General features: G+C 37.8%; 1 protein-coding gene across 1 annotated transcript; it reads left to right on the top strand.

Moving 5' to 3' along the window:
• Nucleotides 1-403: 403 nt before the first annotated feature.
• On the top strand, nucleotides 404-14520 carry TMEM212 (transmembrane protein 212). Its single transcript, XM_037988563.2, is given in 4 exon segments — nucleotides 404-2199; nucleotides 10676-10735; nucleotides 12234-12252; nucleotides 12255-14520. Coding segments are annotated over 4 exon segments (615 nt in total). The 5' UTR covers nucleotides 404-2040; the 3' UTR covers nucleotides 12632-14520.
• The last annotated feature ends 665 nt before the right edge of the window (nucleotides 14521-15185 follow it).

Raw genomic sequence — 15185 nt, 5'->3', positions numbered from 1 at the left:
CCCGCAGCATATTGACATGCCATCTATCTATAACCTTGAGATAAAAAGTAAAGGAAAAAGTCAAAACAGCTCAAACCAAATACTAATACAAACAAGTCTTTCTTCACTCTCGACCCCTTCCCCCCATATCAATGGAACAAACTAGCATCAACACTCATTGATGGTGGTGGATTCACATGGATCTATACTTGTGCAGCTTTAGGGGGACGGGGGAGCCCAAACACAAAGGGGAAAGTTTAATGTATTAATCAACTAATTCAACGAATACTTATTACCGTATGTATCTGCTGTGTTGCAGACAGGGTTGTAGATGTTGCAGATATCTCACATATTTAAAGGATGTAGAAGACTTGCAAGGTCTCTGCCCTTGTGAAATTTATCTAGTGGTGTTAGAAAAAAAAATCAGAGAATATAACCGACAGTGTTCAGAGGAGATAGGAAATAGCAGCTGTACCAGAAAGCATGAGCTGGTTTCCTGGATTCTGTATATCCAGGAATGCAACTGCTTCAAAATCTGGGTCAAACTGTGGAATGGCTATTAAAGATAGAAAGGCAGAAAGAAAAAAAGCAGAGAATCAGAGAGAAGCTTCTCTTTCCACCACACATGGGACGGTCCTTTGGGAGTTTTTACCAAATTGTTCAGAAAGAGTTCAACATAATGCTTATAGGATGATGAATTTTAAAAGAACCAACAGTGACTGCACCTTTGTCCCCTGATTCAAGGACCCCAAAGGTGGAATATCCCAATGTAACAAGAGTAACTTTCTGAACACCTTTGTTATGCTAAACTCCGGGCTAGGCATTTCTGATTTTGGCTCATTTAATCCTCTCAACCAAATCCCTGGTGAGATAAACGCTAATTTTTATTCCCATTTCACACATGAAGAGACAGACCTAGAAAAGTTAAGTAACTTGCCCTTGCTCAAGGACACAAACCTGGTAGAGAGTGGAACCAGAATCAGGTCATGGCTCCATCTGACTCAAAATTGATGTCCTAAACCACCATATTTACATTCATAAAATTATCTTGCATCATTTTATTACAGTAAAAAGAAAAAATGCATTAATGTTAAATAGGAAAATTATTCAGATAGCTTCAGAAACTGACCTGTGTTTTTAAGATATTGTCTTGAAACAGACATCTACATATATCCAATCAGTCAAAATTAAATAACACCATTTTCTCAAATGCATGAAAAAGTAAGAGATGACTTGTAACTGCCTAAATATACCTAAGTTCAATATCTCAAATCAGAATTATGATTCAAGAAAGAATGGGGATCAGCATTTTATTCAACTGATAAATTACTCCTCAAAGTTTATTTTATTTTATAAATGCATACGTTTCCATCAGCATACTTTATTTGAAAATTAGATTAATAATAAAATAAAGTGCAACTGGTTTAGTGAAAACAATGCAAAGCTCCATAATAAAGTTCATGCCCATTTGGGAATGAATCCATATCAAAAATCTTTATCAAAAAGAATTGTAGTGGAATTAAACTTTGAAAGGAGGTGAAGGTCTTGCTTTTGCTTGAAATCATTTAAATTAAATATGATGAAAAGTGATCAGGGTGCTTATTTTTACTTTGTTTTGTGGGAAATTGTGCTGGGAATGTGGATCTATTGTACACAAAGGATGTTGGCTTTATGCTGGAACCACTAGGCAGGTTGAGATGAGAAACAATTAGCTCAGTCAGCAAGCCTTTGAATCTGATTAAGCCAGGAAGTGGTCACTCCCCAGGACAGGGCAGAATGAAGGGAATCAAGGCAGCAATCCAAAGCAAGGAATAATTTTTTTTTCTCTCTTTCTCTTAAATAAATTGTTATTAGAATTTATTGTGTCAAATTTATGCCAAGGATTATTTGAGTACATTTCATCTTTGGTAAAACAAATAGAATCTTGTTTCCAAGTAGATCAACAGTTCATATGTGTCGTGGCTACTGTCTCTAAGAAACTTCTATTTACTGAGGCCTGTCATACTCCATGTTTTGGTAACAAAACATCTTTGAGACCAAGGCCCCCAGCCACCGAGGAAAATGAAGGGCTTCTATCAGGCTGCTGGCCGGATTCTCGTCACTCTGGGGAGCCTCAGCGTCTGCTCTGGAGTTATTGCTTTCTTCCCTGTCTTTTCTTACAAGCCTTGGTTCACGGGATGGAGTGTTCGGATTGCTTGTCCCATCTGGAATGGAGCTTTGGTATGAAAATAGTTTATGAAATGTAATGAGAAAATAAAGGAAGGTGGGAGGGAAAGGGGAAACAGAAGAACATGTCCTTTTAAATTGTTCTAACAATACAAAGAAGTCAAAATTCCACAAAAAATCAGAATCCGCCTTGGAACATTGATTTCTATTAATTGCATTTTTTAAGTATAAAAATTGTCGTAATATTATTTTATCATGTATACATGTATATTATGTATCTTTAAGGACATGCTGCTCAAGAAATTCTTAAAAAGTTATTTTATTTTAATCCTGTAATCTTGATATGCTAAATTAGAATCTTTTGAAATTTGAATTTTGAATTTAGAAAAAAACACAAACTTTGAAACGTAATTTTAAAATAGAGAACAAAGTAAAATAACTTTCAAACTAATGCTTTCATTGCAAACAGTAAGATGTACCTGGCCCCAAAATTTACAAACCCCAAATATTTGTTTTTCCACCTTTCTCTTGCATGCAACTGTTTGAACTGAAAATAGCTCAATAATTTTCAATTATTTTAAAATAACTCAAATAATTCAATAATTCAAGATGGACTTAACAATTCACTAGGAAAGTACATGTGCCAAGTACAGTGTCTGACACTAAGTAGTAGTACTCCGTGTATGCTCATTGAATCGTTGCACACATAAAAGATTGGCCTGGTTCCTTAGCTCTCCAACCGAAAAAAAAAAAAAAAAATGAGCACATCTAGTCTTAGGAGTAACTGGCTTCCATGCTGGTATGATTTAAGACAAGTTACAGAGACGCACCTGTCCAACAAATCCTTCTCTCATTGATTCCTGTGATGCCTGACACCACTGGAGACTGGAGAATGCAATTTTGAAGTTTTTTGATCTTAAGGAGTCTTCTATTAAAATGTCGCAACTTGGCCGGGCATGGTGGCTCATGCCTGTAATCCCAGTACTTTAGGAAGCTGAGGGGGACGGATCACGAGGTCAGGAGTTCGAGACCAGCCTGACCAACATGGTGAAACCCCCTCTCTACTAAAAAATACAAAAATTAGCTGGGTGTGGTGGCACGCACCTGTAATCCCAGCTACTCAGGAGACTGAGGCAGGAGAATCACATGAACCTAGGAGGCAGAGGTTGCAGTGAGCCGAGATCATACCACTGCACTCTAGCCTGGGCAACAGAGCAAGACTCCGTCTCAAAACAAACAAACAAACAAAATGTAGCCACTCTTGTGTGAGATAGTACCTTAAATCTTTAAAAAGTTAAAACTTTAACTGGGATACCACCTAAAAACTAGTCCTCAGGAAATATAAGTTTTAATCTACTTATTAGATAAATATTTATGAATAGCCCACTATGTCCTTGAGTTACAATGAAGGATCCAACAAGGTCTTCATCTTAAAGGAACTTAGCCTAGTGGGGTTTGATGAATGTGTGCAGATAGATGGAGGCCAGTGGGATGATGGGAGAGTGGATGGAATGAGGAAAGCATAGGGTTATGTTTCTCTTTCTCTGTTTTTTTTTCTTTTTCAATACATTCTTTTGTATCTATCACCCCAATCGTGATCTTCCCTTCTTTTCTTCAACACCTGCCTGAAACCATAATTCATTCAAAGAAATATTTGTTAAAGTTCTACAGGAATGCAGAGATGGCAGTTACATTTATTGAAGCAGCTTCCAAAATGTTTTTTGGTGACTCAGAGTCAGAAAAATATTGTAGGTGAGGACCCAGAATGTACATAAATACATCTACATTCTTCTCTCTAGATAAATAGATATGTATAGTAGATGTTTATAATAGACATCTATTATGCATGTATATGTATAGTAGATGTTTATATATCTGTAAAACAAAAGTTTCTCAAAATAGTACTTACCCTCTATGTGAAACATATTCTGATATTTTCTATTCCAAAGTCTAATTTCACAAAGTTTAACAATATCATGATTAGAGTTCAACCCTACATTCTTTTGTTACAGCTCTTTGCCTATCCTTGCAGACTCTAACATAATACATTCAACAAATATTGGTGATTTTGATTAAGATTACAGATGATTGAATGTAATCATGTTCTAGGTCAAACATCTATTTTTACCAGTTAGGCCCAGAGAAATGATATGATATGTCTCCAGCACATAGTTAATTGGTGACTGACTATTTGACTTCAGAGGTGGCAGCATCAGGAAATGGAGTCAGAGATAAAGGATTTAGAGAAGCAGACCTGTTTTCAAGTCCTGACTTTGATGTTCTTGGTAGGAGGTCAAAAGCAGGACCCTCTGCCAGCCAGTTCCTCATTCCCTTTATCTGTAAAATGGGGAATTTTACAGATAAAAAGAGCCCACATGTAAAACTGTCTAACCCTAAGATGCACAATGAGAATGAACACAATTTAAACAAACATTGTGTAATAAAGAGCTTTGCAATTTTAAAGCCCTCCTCAAATGCTAGTTAATACCATGCCTTTCATTTGTGCCTTCTCTGTGTTCAAGCCCTTTGTTCTTAATCCTGTGTCACCCGCCTCACTTTCCTATCCTATTCCCTCGTAACCTGCTGAGTTCTCCATCCTGTTAACTTCCTGGACTTCATCTCCTACCAGTCTTCCCTTAGCTCACTTCTCTCCCACCACACTGGCTCCTTGCAGTTTTCAAACACGCCATGATGTGTTTCTGCCTCAGGACCTCTGCCTAAAGCCTCTTCCTGAACTTGGCTCACTCTTTAGCCTCCTTCAATTCTTGATTAATTCTTTATCAAACATCACTTTTTTTTACAACGGTTTGCTCCCGTTACACTGTTTGCAATTGTAATTCCCTGACCCCAACGGGTGTTCCCAATCTCTGATACCCTGTTCTATTTTTTTCCCATAACACTTATTAGCATATAAGATACTATATAATTTTTTAAATTTATTGTTTGTGCATTCCCCTCTCCTCTAACAAATGTATATTGTAGAAGGGCAGGGATTGTTTTTTCTATAATGTTTACTGCCGTATGTGAAGAACTTGGAACAAAGGGAATTACATACTATGTGTTCAATAAATATTGTTCAATAAATATTGTTGAATGAGTGAATGAATCTCATGCCCTCCATTCCGTTGGTACAGAATTTCTTATACAGTTGCATACCAATTAGGTTGCAAGGACTAAAGGTCAGGGTGGTGTTTATATTATACAAGGGCAGGAAAAAATCCTCATGCGAAGGAAAGTAATACAAATGCTCAGTATTTCAATAATGTCTAAATTTGGACCAACGTTATTTTTTTTTCCTAGTGAGTTTCCTACTGAACCATGGTTCTGTCTGATCAGGGTGAACTTCAAATGGTCTCTGACTCATTCCACAACCTTCCTTACCAATCACTTCTTAACTTGCCTCCAAAGTATATCTTCCTCCAGTGACAAGATTTGTACATTTCAACCATATCGACATTTCCTTTTGCAGATGACTCCATATTTCCTTGGAGACTTGTAAGAGAGAGATTTTTGCATATGATACAGTACTTTGATTTTTTTCAAAGCCTTTCATTCAAGACTCTCTAAGTACTTCATATAGATTGGTCCTCAGATTCCCTAGTTCCATTTTGACATTTATATGACAAGCAATTTTCCTAGAATTTTGGAGGTAGGTTATTTAAAAGCATCAGCTGCTAGAAAGTATTCAGCGAGGAGATCATAGTACCTTAAGGAATGAGCTCTATTAATTCTAGAAAACATGGCTTGTAGAACAAGTTCTGATGAAAAGACTGGAGTACAATAAGTTTAAACAGAGGCCCTGAGGACTGGAGAGCCCAGTGACTTGGCCAATGGCAAGCGCAGCACTGCACCCAGAGCCCTGCTTAGAGAAGGGAATTTGGGAGAAAGGTCACGCTAGACTTAGTTTTGCAGTCTTCCTCAACGGAAGTTCTGCCCCTTCCTCGACGGTTAGAGAAGGGGCTTGATTACATGACCATGCACGTCTGTTACAGCTTCCACAGTTGCATGACTTCCAACTGCCTGATGGTGTCAAAGAAAAACCAGAGCTGGACAGTTAGTTAAAGCAATAAAAGCAAATTTTATTCAGGATTATTGCAATAGGGAAAAAGAGACATCAATATAGAACAAAGTTCAAGTCCAAATACAGCATGAGCAAATGGGAATTTATAGTTGAGAAGCAGGGTGAAAGTCAGTGGATGGAAAATTATTAACAGGAAGTATCAGGGACAAGGGGGATTGTGGCTATACCGACCTAACAGTTTTCTTGCTGAAGACAGGCCAGGGTGATCAGACATCACCTTTGGGGATCGGGGAGGAGGAGAAATCTAACTAGTTATAGAGGGTGATCAGTTATCAAGGCTAGGGGGGCTTCTTGCTAAACTGACTCAGCAGGATTCTTGTGCTCAAACTGGATTTTACAAGGAAGTACACAGATGGGCCTAGGAGAAGGTTCAGGAACCTGATTACAGTTTGATCAAGCAAAGAATCTATGTCAATGGTCCATTTTTCCACTTAGATATCCAAAGCTGCTTTAAGGCCAGTTTGTCTAAAACCAAATTAATCATCTTGTCACCAAAACCGTTTTTTTTCTTCTCCAACTTCCCTGTCATTGTCTTGGTAACTCAATTTCAAACACTGGAGTGATTTTGACTCAACCTGTTCCTCTAAACTAGCCCTTTTCAAACTGTAAGGTGCATACAAATCATTAGGAGATCTTGATGAAATGCAGGTTCTAATTCAGCAGGTCTGGGGTGGGGCCCGAGAGTCTGCATGTCTAACAAGTTACTAGAGGATGCCCATGCTGCTGGTCCTAGGACCACACTGCAGGCAGCAATGCCCTAAAGCAGCCCAACATCAGCCCCACTCCAATCAGTTGCCATGTAACTTTAATTTTTCCTACAAGGTGTATCCTTACGCATTCCTTCTTTTTCCTTCTCACTGTATACCACCCTCCCCTCACCACTTCTCATCACTACTCAGATTTTATGCCTAGGTAACTTTGATAGTCAAACTGTGAGAATCTATCCATTAATGAATTATAAAATAAATCTATTGAGTAGCTAGCAGCATTTACAATAAATGCATAGAATAGAATAGAATAGAATAGAATAGAATAGAATAGAATGGAATGGAATGGAATGGAATGGAATGGAATGGAGTGGAATGGAGTGGAGTGGAGTGGAGTGGAGTGGAGTGGAGTGGCATGGCGTGGCATGGAGTGTAGTGGAATGGAATGGAATGGAATGGAATAGATAGTATTGGAATGCATCACATTTTTTATATCTGACCAAAATAATATGTAACCTTCATTATGCATCATAAAAATATTTATAACTATGACGTGAAATGTATTAGTTATTGTGGCTAAAGCTAAAAAAAAAAATCTGAAGACCAGGGTTCTACAGAGACTTCTAGGCCTCCCTTTGTTCCAATCTCGCGTGCACACAACTGGCTCATCTTTCTAAACTCCTTCAGTAGTCAGGCTACAGCTCCTTCAAAAAGCTTTCATGTTGCTTCATTGTCCCTAAACAAAGTTCAGATGGGCTAGCCTGCATTGTGAGGTCCTCCTAACTCTGGTATTACCTGGCTTTCAATCCTCGTTTTCTACTCGTCTCTGCCAAGAACTGACCCTCCTTTCAGTGTGGACTCCTCACTCACTGCTCCCTAAGCATGACGGCCACTTCCCCACCTTTGCACACGCTGCTCCCACAGCCTAAGCTGCCCTCCCTCTGTCACCTCCCATTGAAATCACATCCATCCTTAAACCGACTTCAGATCCTATTTTTCCATGGTGCCTTCATCATCGACATTTCCCTTGTAAGTGATACCTTATCCCTGAGCTCTTCTCATGTAGAAAACATTCATCCTTCTTGCCTAGTGTTGTAGCCATTCTCTTATGTGCACTATTTTTATACCCAAACTGTAAATTCCAGTGACAGTCAAAACTACTATTTGTACAATTACTATTTCGGGATCTTGCTCATCTTATTTAGCCTTTCTGTGCCTCATTTTAAAAGTGGGAGGATATCTACATGATAAGGTCATTGTGAGGATTAAATGAGTTAGCATGTGTGACGTGTTCAATATATTAAACACTCACTCAATACATGTAAACATTTATTATTACTTTATCAGCATAGTACCTAGCAAATTGCTTGTTTGCAGTAGACTCGTAACAGATGCTTGTAAGTGAATAAATTATCCCATATTAATATGATACCTCTAAAAGTTTCTATTTCTATTGTGAGGGCTCCCTGATTCCTTCAATTCATCTACCTCTGGGAACTTAGGCAATTGCCTCTACTTAGTCAATTTAAAGATTTAGTGGGAGAGTTCATAATTATCATGCAATCAAAGTGTTAGCAGCAATTGTTGCAAAACCCAACTGATATCCCTGGATGTGCCCAGAAAGCAAGGCAGCAGCATGTCAAGGAGAGCTGAGGGAGGCGAGTGCAGGATGGAGGCCCTCTCTTCTTTCCCCACTCACTGCTGGGCACAGCTTCCACTCTCCCCTTCCTCACAACCTGGCCTCCTCTTCAGCCAACTATTCCCCTTCAGACTCTCCCTCTCTCACATTTTCTCTTCCCCTTGACTTGTCCTGCCTACCCTCAAATCTCTTCCTTTTTCATTCTTTTCTCCTCTGTATCTAAAAATGTAATTTTCAAAAAGAAATGGAAGAAAGAAAAGGGGAAATCTGTGCATCTTGGGGAAAATAGCTCTATTCTATCTCCCATGTCTGGCGGGGAGCACCAATAAAGATGGGTGCGCTAACCTCTTGAGCCACCTTTCCATTTGCAGGGTAGATTTAACAAGTTACTGAAGGCATTCATACTCAGCCTACTCCATGAAAGATCTTTTTCAAAGTTTTATGTAAACAAAGCAAAATTCAAGCTGGCAGCTACAAAAATAACAGGCAACTGAAATTCTGCAGTATTTTTCAACGTTTTGAAAGGAAAGAAACAGCTCATGCCAAAGTAGTTAAGGCAACCTGGAATCTCAGCATCTGATAATGTCAGCTATCTACTCAGAGTGAAACCAGCAGAGGGGCATGAGCCTGTCTCCCTTGCTTATCTGGCTTCAGTGTTTCTCTGTCTTACAGAGCACTGATGTGTCAATTGAGGGCCATGCTTCCCAAAGCAGAGAAATCCCCAGGCTTACCCCACAGCACCGGTGTTACAGTTGCTCTTAATAATTCTTTTGTTTTCTTGTACTATTTATGCTGGCTCACCCTCCATAGGGTCCCTTGAAAACTTTCCTCTTGCAGAATCAAGCCAGGAACCTCTTTTGACTACAGATGGTTCTGTTTTTATCCCTGGGAATTTTATGGTATGGCGATGCCAAGTCTGGAATTGTAGGCTCAGCTACATGAGAAGTGTGTGTGTGTGTGTGTGTGTGTGTGTGTGTGTGTGTGTGTTTCTCTGTCTCTCAAATTCTCTAAATCCAACATTCAAAATAAAATATGCCAGGAAAATGAAAAAGCTAAGTCTCAAAACAGTAAATATGCCAGATCCAGCTGCTACAAAAGCAGCATACCACAAAACCATGTTGGTAAAAATGCTGATTTTTTTTCCTCCTTAACTTTGTAGATTGTGTACATATAGTCATGCTTATTTCTCTGTCAAAAGCTAACTTGTACTATATTTGGAGCTGTCCATATTCTATATCTTATTTTAGGCACATCTCTTCCTCTTTCTCTCTCAACCTCAAAAGAGTCATTAACCAAGAACAAATGATACACGGGATTAAGAATAAGTTATTTCCAGTCTCAGTGACCACAAAGGTCTCCTCCATGAGACCTGTTGCTGAATCAAAGAGCCCAGGAATATTTTTTTTCCATTATCTACTGCTAAATTCTGGTGACACTATTCCCTCTTTTGTTTAACTATTTTCATTCCACACTTTGGGCCTTTTTCCTTCAACAGAGACTATAAAGAAAAACTCTCTTTTGAAAGGCTGGACACCACTGTACCCAGAACAATAAATGCCACATCATGCATTCATTCTAATGATAATCTTTGTTATTTGAGAAAAGGGGATCGTATATTTGGATCCTACCAGCAGGCTGAGGCTGTGGAATCTCAAAAGAAAGCAAACAGCAAAAGAGCAAGTCGCTTCAGGGTTTTGTGACAAGTTTCCATTCTGGTTCCTTCCATTTACAGTTTCATCAGTTTGTGTGAAAGGTGAACAAAAGACAATTAATCAAATAAAACATATGGCAAGGGTTATAAAACCAAGCCATTATCGTGGTGACACCTTACAGTAGTGGAGGGGGTGATTCTGATGGCAAAAGCAACATAGAGAATCAAAAAATGAGCTTGTGTGAATCATGTCTTCATGACACTAAAGGCTTACTTTCCTCATCATCACCGTTTTTTTCCATGGATGAGGAGGAAATCAGAGCCATCAATCCACTGAGTCGTTTGCTGTTCCTTCAAGTTCGTGATGAAGTTGTCAAACTGTGAGACAGATTGAACTCTTTCCAGAGGCACCTTCTGTGGTGGATGTTTATTTTTGCATTTTCTTGTCACAGGCCATCACAACTGGTGTGCTTCTACTGTTGGCTTACAGAGAGTGGACCCAGAGGTACCTGGTAAATATACAGATGCCAAGTAGGATGGTAAAGTGGCTTTGAAAGTTAAATCACTATTAAGTTCAGGATGGAACATAAAAAAATATGACATCCAATTAGAATTGAATTTGGTCTAATTGATGCCATGCTACAATGGATTTCAGTAATAAACTCTGTTTTAAATGAATTTTTTTGTTTTTGGAGACGGAGTTTTACTCTGTCACCCAGCCTGGAGTGCAGTAGCATGATCTCAGCTCACTACAACCTCCGCCTCCCAGGTTCAAGTGATTCTCCTGCCTCAGCCTCCCAAGTAGCTGGGACTACAGGTGCCCACCACCACCATGCCCAGCTAATTTTTATATTTCTAGTACAGACAGGCTTTCGCCATGTTGGCCAGGCTGGTGTTGAACTGCTGACCTCAGATGATCCACCCACCTCAGTCTCCCAAAGTGCTGGGATTACAGGCATTAGCCACTGCGCCCAGCCCTGAATAATTTTTATCTGATCTCTGCTCCAAATATTTTCTACAAGTTCCTGTGATGATTATTGTATTTGGGGAGGACGGAGCCAGTGCTAGTGCTCCTAAATTTCATTTTGAAGAAATGGATCTATAGGTTTCTCTGCTTTTAGCAATATATTTTTAATTCTCAACTCCTTAATCTGAGATCTCTTTCCAATCTTCTTGGTACCTCTCCTTCTAAAAAAGGATGAAAAGTCTATGCTATCTTGCATTTCAACTGCATAAAACCAGATAATCCCATGATACAGAAAGACTACATTATCTGATTATAGATTTTATTGCCATGGCTAACGCAGGGCTTCTCAAACTTAAATGTATATGTAAATCAACTAGAGATCTGGTTAAAATGCAGATTCTGATTCAGTAGATCTGGGTGAGGCCTGAGATTCTGCATGTCTGCCAGGCTCCCAGGGGATGTCAGTGCTACTGGATGATGGACCACATCCTGAGTAGCTGAATAGCAAGAACCTTGAGCAGGGATTTTGTTCACTCATCATTGTTTTTCCCAACCCAGACTAGTTGCCTCCATGTGATGGGAAATACATAAATAAATGTTTGTTGAATTGAACTAATTTAAATTTTGCCCCAGTTGGCTGATATATTATTCTCCTGTGGTGTAGATTGAAAATGAAGGACTGCAGGAGGGAGAGCATCAGGAAGAATAGCTAATGGGTGCTGGGCTTAATACCTACGTGATAGGTTGATCTGTGCAGCAAATCGCTGTGGCACACATTAACCTATGTAACAAACCTGCACATCCTGCACATGTATCCTGGTACTTAAAATAAAAAGTGAAAAAAAAAGAAGAAAAGAAAATGAAAATACAAGGGACATATTCAAGGGAAAATGAAAATATAAAGAGAAGGTCGTGATCGATCTCCCTCATTTTCCAATAAGAGAGATTCATAGTCAGCATCTCTTTTTTTTTCTTCATATTGCTAAGAAGGTTTTGAAATATTTTGTCTCCACAGTAACAATTTATTTTTGCTTTATTTTCAGTGGGAAGCTACTTTCACCTTTGGATTCTGAGCATTATGGAATGTCCACTCCATTTTGCAGTAGCCTTGGAATCTGCTCTCCTGGGCCCATATTGCTTCTATTCATTTTCAGGGATTGCAGGGACTAATTGCTTTGGATATGCAGTTACCTTTCCTTATCCATATGCAAAATTCCCATTAGCCTGTGTGGACATACCACACTACGAAGAGTACCACCTGACACTTCAAGCCCTCGACCTGTGCCTAAGCTTTACCCTGCTCTGTACATCCTTGACAGTGTTCATCAAACTTTCTGCAAGACTTATCCAGAATGGACACATAAACTTAAGTTTCAACAAAGGGGGAGCAGGTTCTTGTTCCATCCTGTATGCTAAAATGGAAAGTTTGATATGTGAATAGTTGATATTTCTCTGTTATTTACCACTGTATCCTATATGCTCTTGATATGCAGGTCTGGCACATAATAGGTACTGAACAATTGTTTTTGAATTAATAAATGGAAATATGTTGACATTATAACTGAAGTTATGGCTGTAGGTAGCACCAGCCAATTTTTATGCCAATCCAAAATTTTGAAAATTGTTCATAGGAACAAGACAAGGGTGCCCACTCTCACTACTTCTATTCAACTAGTACGGGAAGTCCTAGCCAGAGCAATTAGGCAAGAAAAAGAAATTTTAAAAATCCAAATCATAAAGAAAGAAGCAAAATTGACTCTGTTTGCAGATGACATGACCTTATATATAGATACCCTAATGATTCCATTAAAAAAATGTTAGAAAGGATATATTCAGTAAAGCTGCAGGATGCAAGTTCAACATACAAAAACCAGCAATGTTTCTATACATTAACAACAAACAATCCTATTTACAGCAGCATCAAAAAGAATAAAATATTTAAGATAAATTTAAGCAAGAATGTGAAAGATCTGTATACTAAAAACTATAAAATATTAATGAAAGAAATTGAACACACAACTAAATAAAAAGGTATCCTATAATCATAAATCAGGAGATTTAATGTTGTTAAAATGTCCATTCTACCCAAAGCAATCTATAGACTCAGTTCAATGGCATTTTTCGCAGAAATAGAACACATAATCCTAAATGTGCATAGATCTACAAAAGACCACACATAGCCAAAGCAATCTTGAGAAAGAATAGAGCTGGAGACATCACAGTTTGATTTTAGACTATATTACAAAGCCGTAGCAATCAAAACAGTATGGTACTAGCATAAAAACACAATAGACCAATGAAACAAGACATAGAGCTCAGAAATAAACCCACATATGAATTTTTGTCCTAAAATAAAATGGCCTTGTTGTTCAACAAAGAGGGATATTTAGGACAAAACAGAAAGTCTAAGCGTGTTGTGAATGGTCTATGTAAGTCATAATAAGTTTAGTAAAGAGAAATATATTTTTAAAAAGGGGTTCAGTTGGCTATGATTGAGAAGAAACTTTCTAGAGATGGATCTTTAATATTAAAAAATACACTAATACAAAACTAATTAGTTAAAACAAGATTTTATTACAAATATTGACTTATTTTTAATGCAAGAAGTTTTTAATTTTTAAATTCTATGACCTATCTCTTTGACATTCTTCAGATTGACATCTCAAAAATTCAACTCTTTCATTTTGAAAAGGTCTTGGATAATAGCTCTCTCCTTCACCTTTTGTTGGCTCCTGTAACTTCTATTAATTATCTAAAGTAGGAAAGGGAATTATTTTTTAAACAAGCAAATAAAATATCCTTTGGGGCTGGGCATGGTAGTTCATGCCTGTAATCCTAGCACTTTAGGAGGCTGATACAGGTGGGTCACTTGAGGTCAGGAGTTCGAAACCAGCCTGGCAAACATGGTGAAACCCCGTCTCTACTAAAAACACACACAAAAATTAGCCAGTCATTTCCATTTATTAATTTAAAAAAATTATTGAGTACCTATTATGTGGCAGACTTGGATATCAAGAGCATATATGATAGAGTGGTAATCAAGTGGCTTTTTAAAAGTTACTTGATTAGAACTCTCTCATGCAGTTTGGTAGTGAAATATCACTTCCACATGACACATATAAAGATATAGATATAATAGATATGCAAAATAAAAGTGCCCGTTGGACTGGTAGAAGTTAGCTCAGATGTCATTTAATTCCCATAACCTTGGTAATCTGTGATAAAATTAATTTGGTAAATTTAATCTCAAAACTCTCTCCAGTAATTTAAAATCTTAAAGTCATGTTAAATCCTTGGTTTTTATTTTCACTGGAAATTTGGATTATTAATTTTAAAATAATGGGAGCATAAAATATGTTTTTGGTAAAGTTTATAAAACACAAAGATGTTGATTTTGCTTAAAAAAAGGAAAATAGTTTTTTCCCCTAGTTAAAAACTATTTAATGATTGCTTTAAAATGAAGTAAAAATTATACAAATAAAACTAAACAAAAGGAGCAATTAGGCCAGGGCAACAAAAGCTAACTCTGAGCCCTGTGATTACCAAAAAAAGAAAAAAAAAGTCAATATGCGGGAAGGGTAAAACCAAGTAACCATTAAAAAGCAGAATGTATAATATAAGAGAATTGTTCCATTTCATAGATTGGTATTATCGACTTCTTAAAAAATCTTTACTATAGTGAATTGTAAAAATAACCACTTTAAGGACAAAATTCTTAAATTTAAATGCCACAGAATTTAAGAGCTTGTTTGGGTTCATGCAAGACTCATAGCTCACTACTAATCACTAATAAGTATATGTAATCCAAATGTATAGGAGGTTATTTCTAAGAGAACAATCAGCCTAGTAAACTGGATAAGTGACACTGTAAGAGCTGCTTGCCCTGAGAAGAGGACTGCCCAACTCTCCCTATAAAATACCAAGTGATCCACCCCAGATGAAACAGTTAATATGCTTCATATGCAAGCCACATTGGACTGGCTTTATGATGACTG

The sequence above is a fragment of the Chlorocebus sabaeus genome, chromosome 15 (assembly GCF_047675955.1).
Source record: "Chlorocebus sabaeus isolate Y175 chromosome 15, mChlSab1.0.hap1, whole genome shotgun sequence".
Classification (NCBI taxonomy): domain Eukaryota; kingdom Metazoa; phylum Chordata; class Mammalia; order Primates; family Cercopithecidae; genus Chlorocebus; species Chlorocebus sabaeus.
Note: the sequence above shows the minus strand (reverse complement) of the source record. Positions and strands in the feature narration are given on the sequence as shown.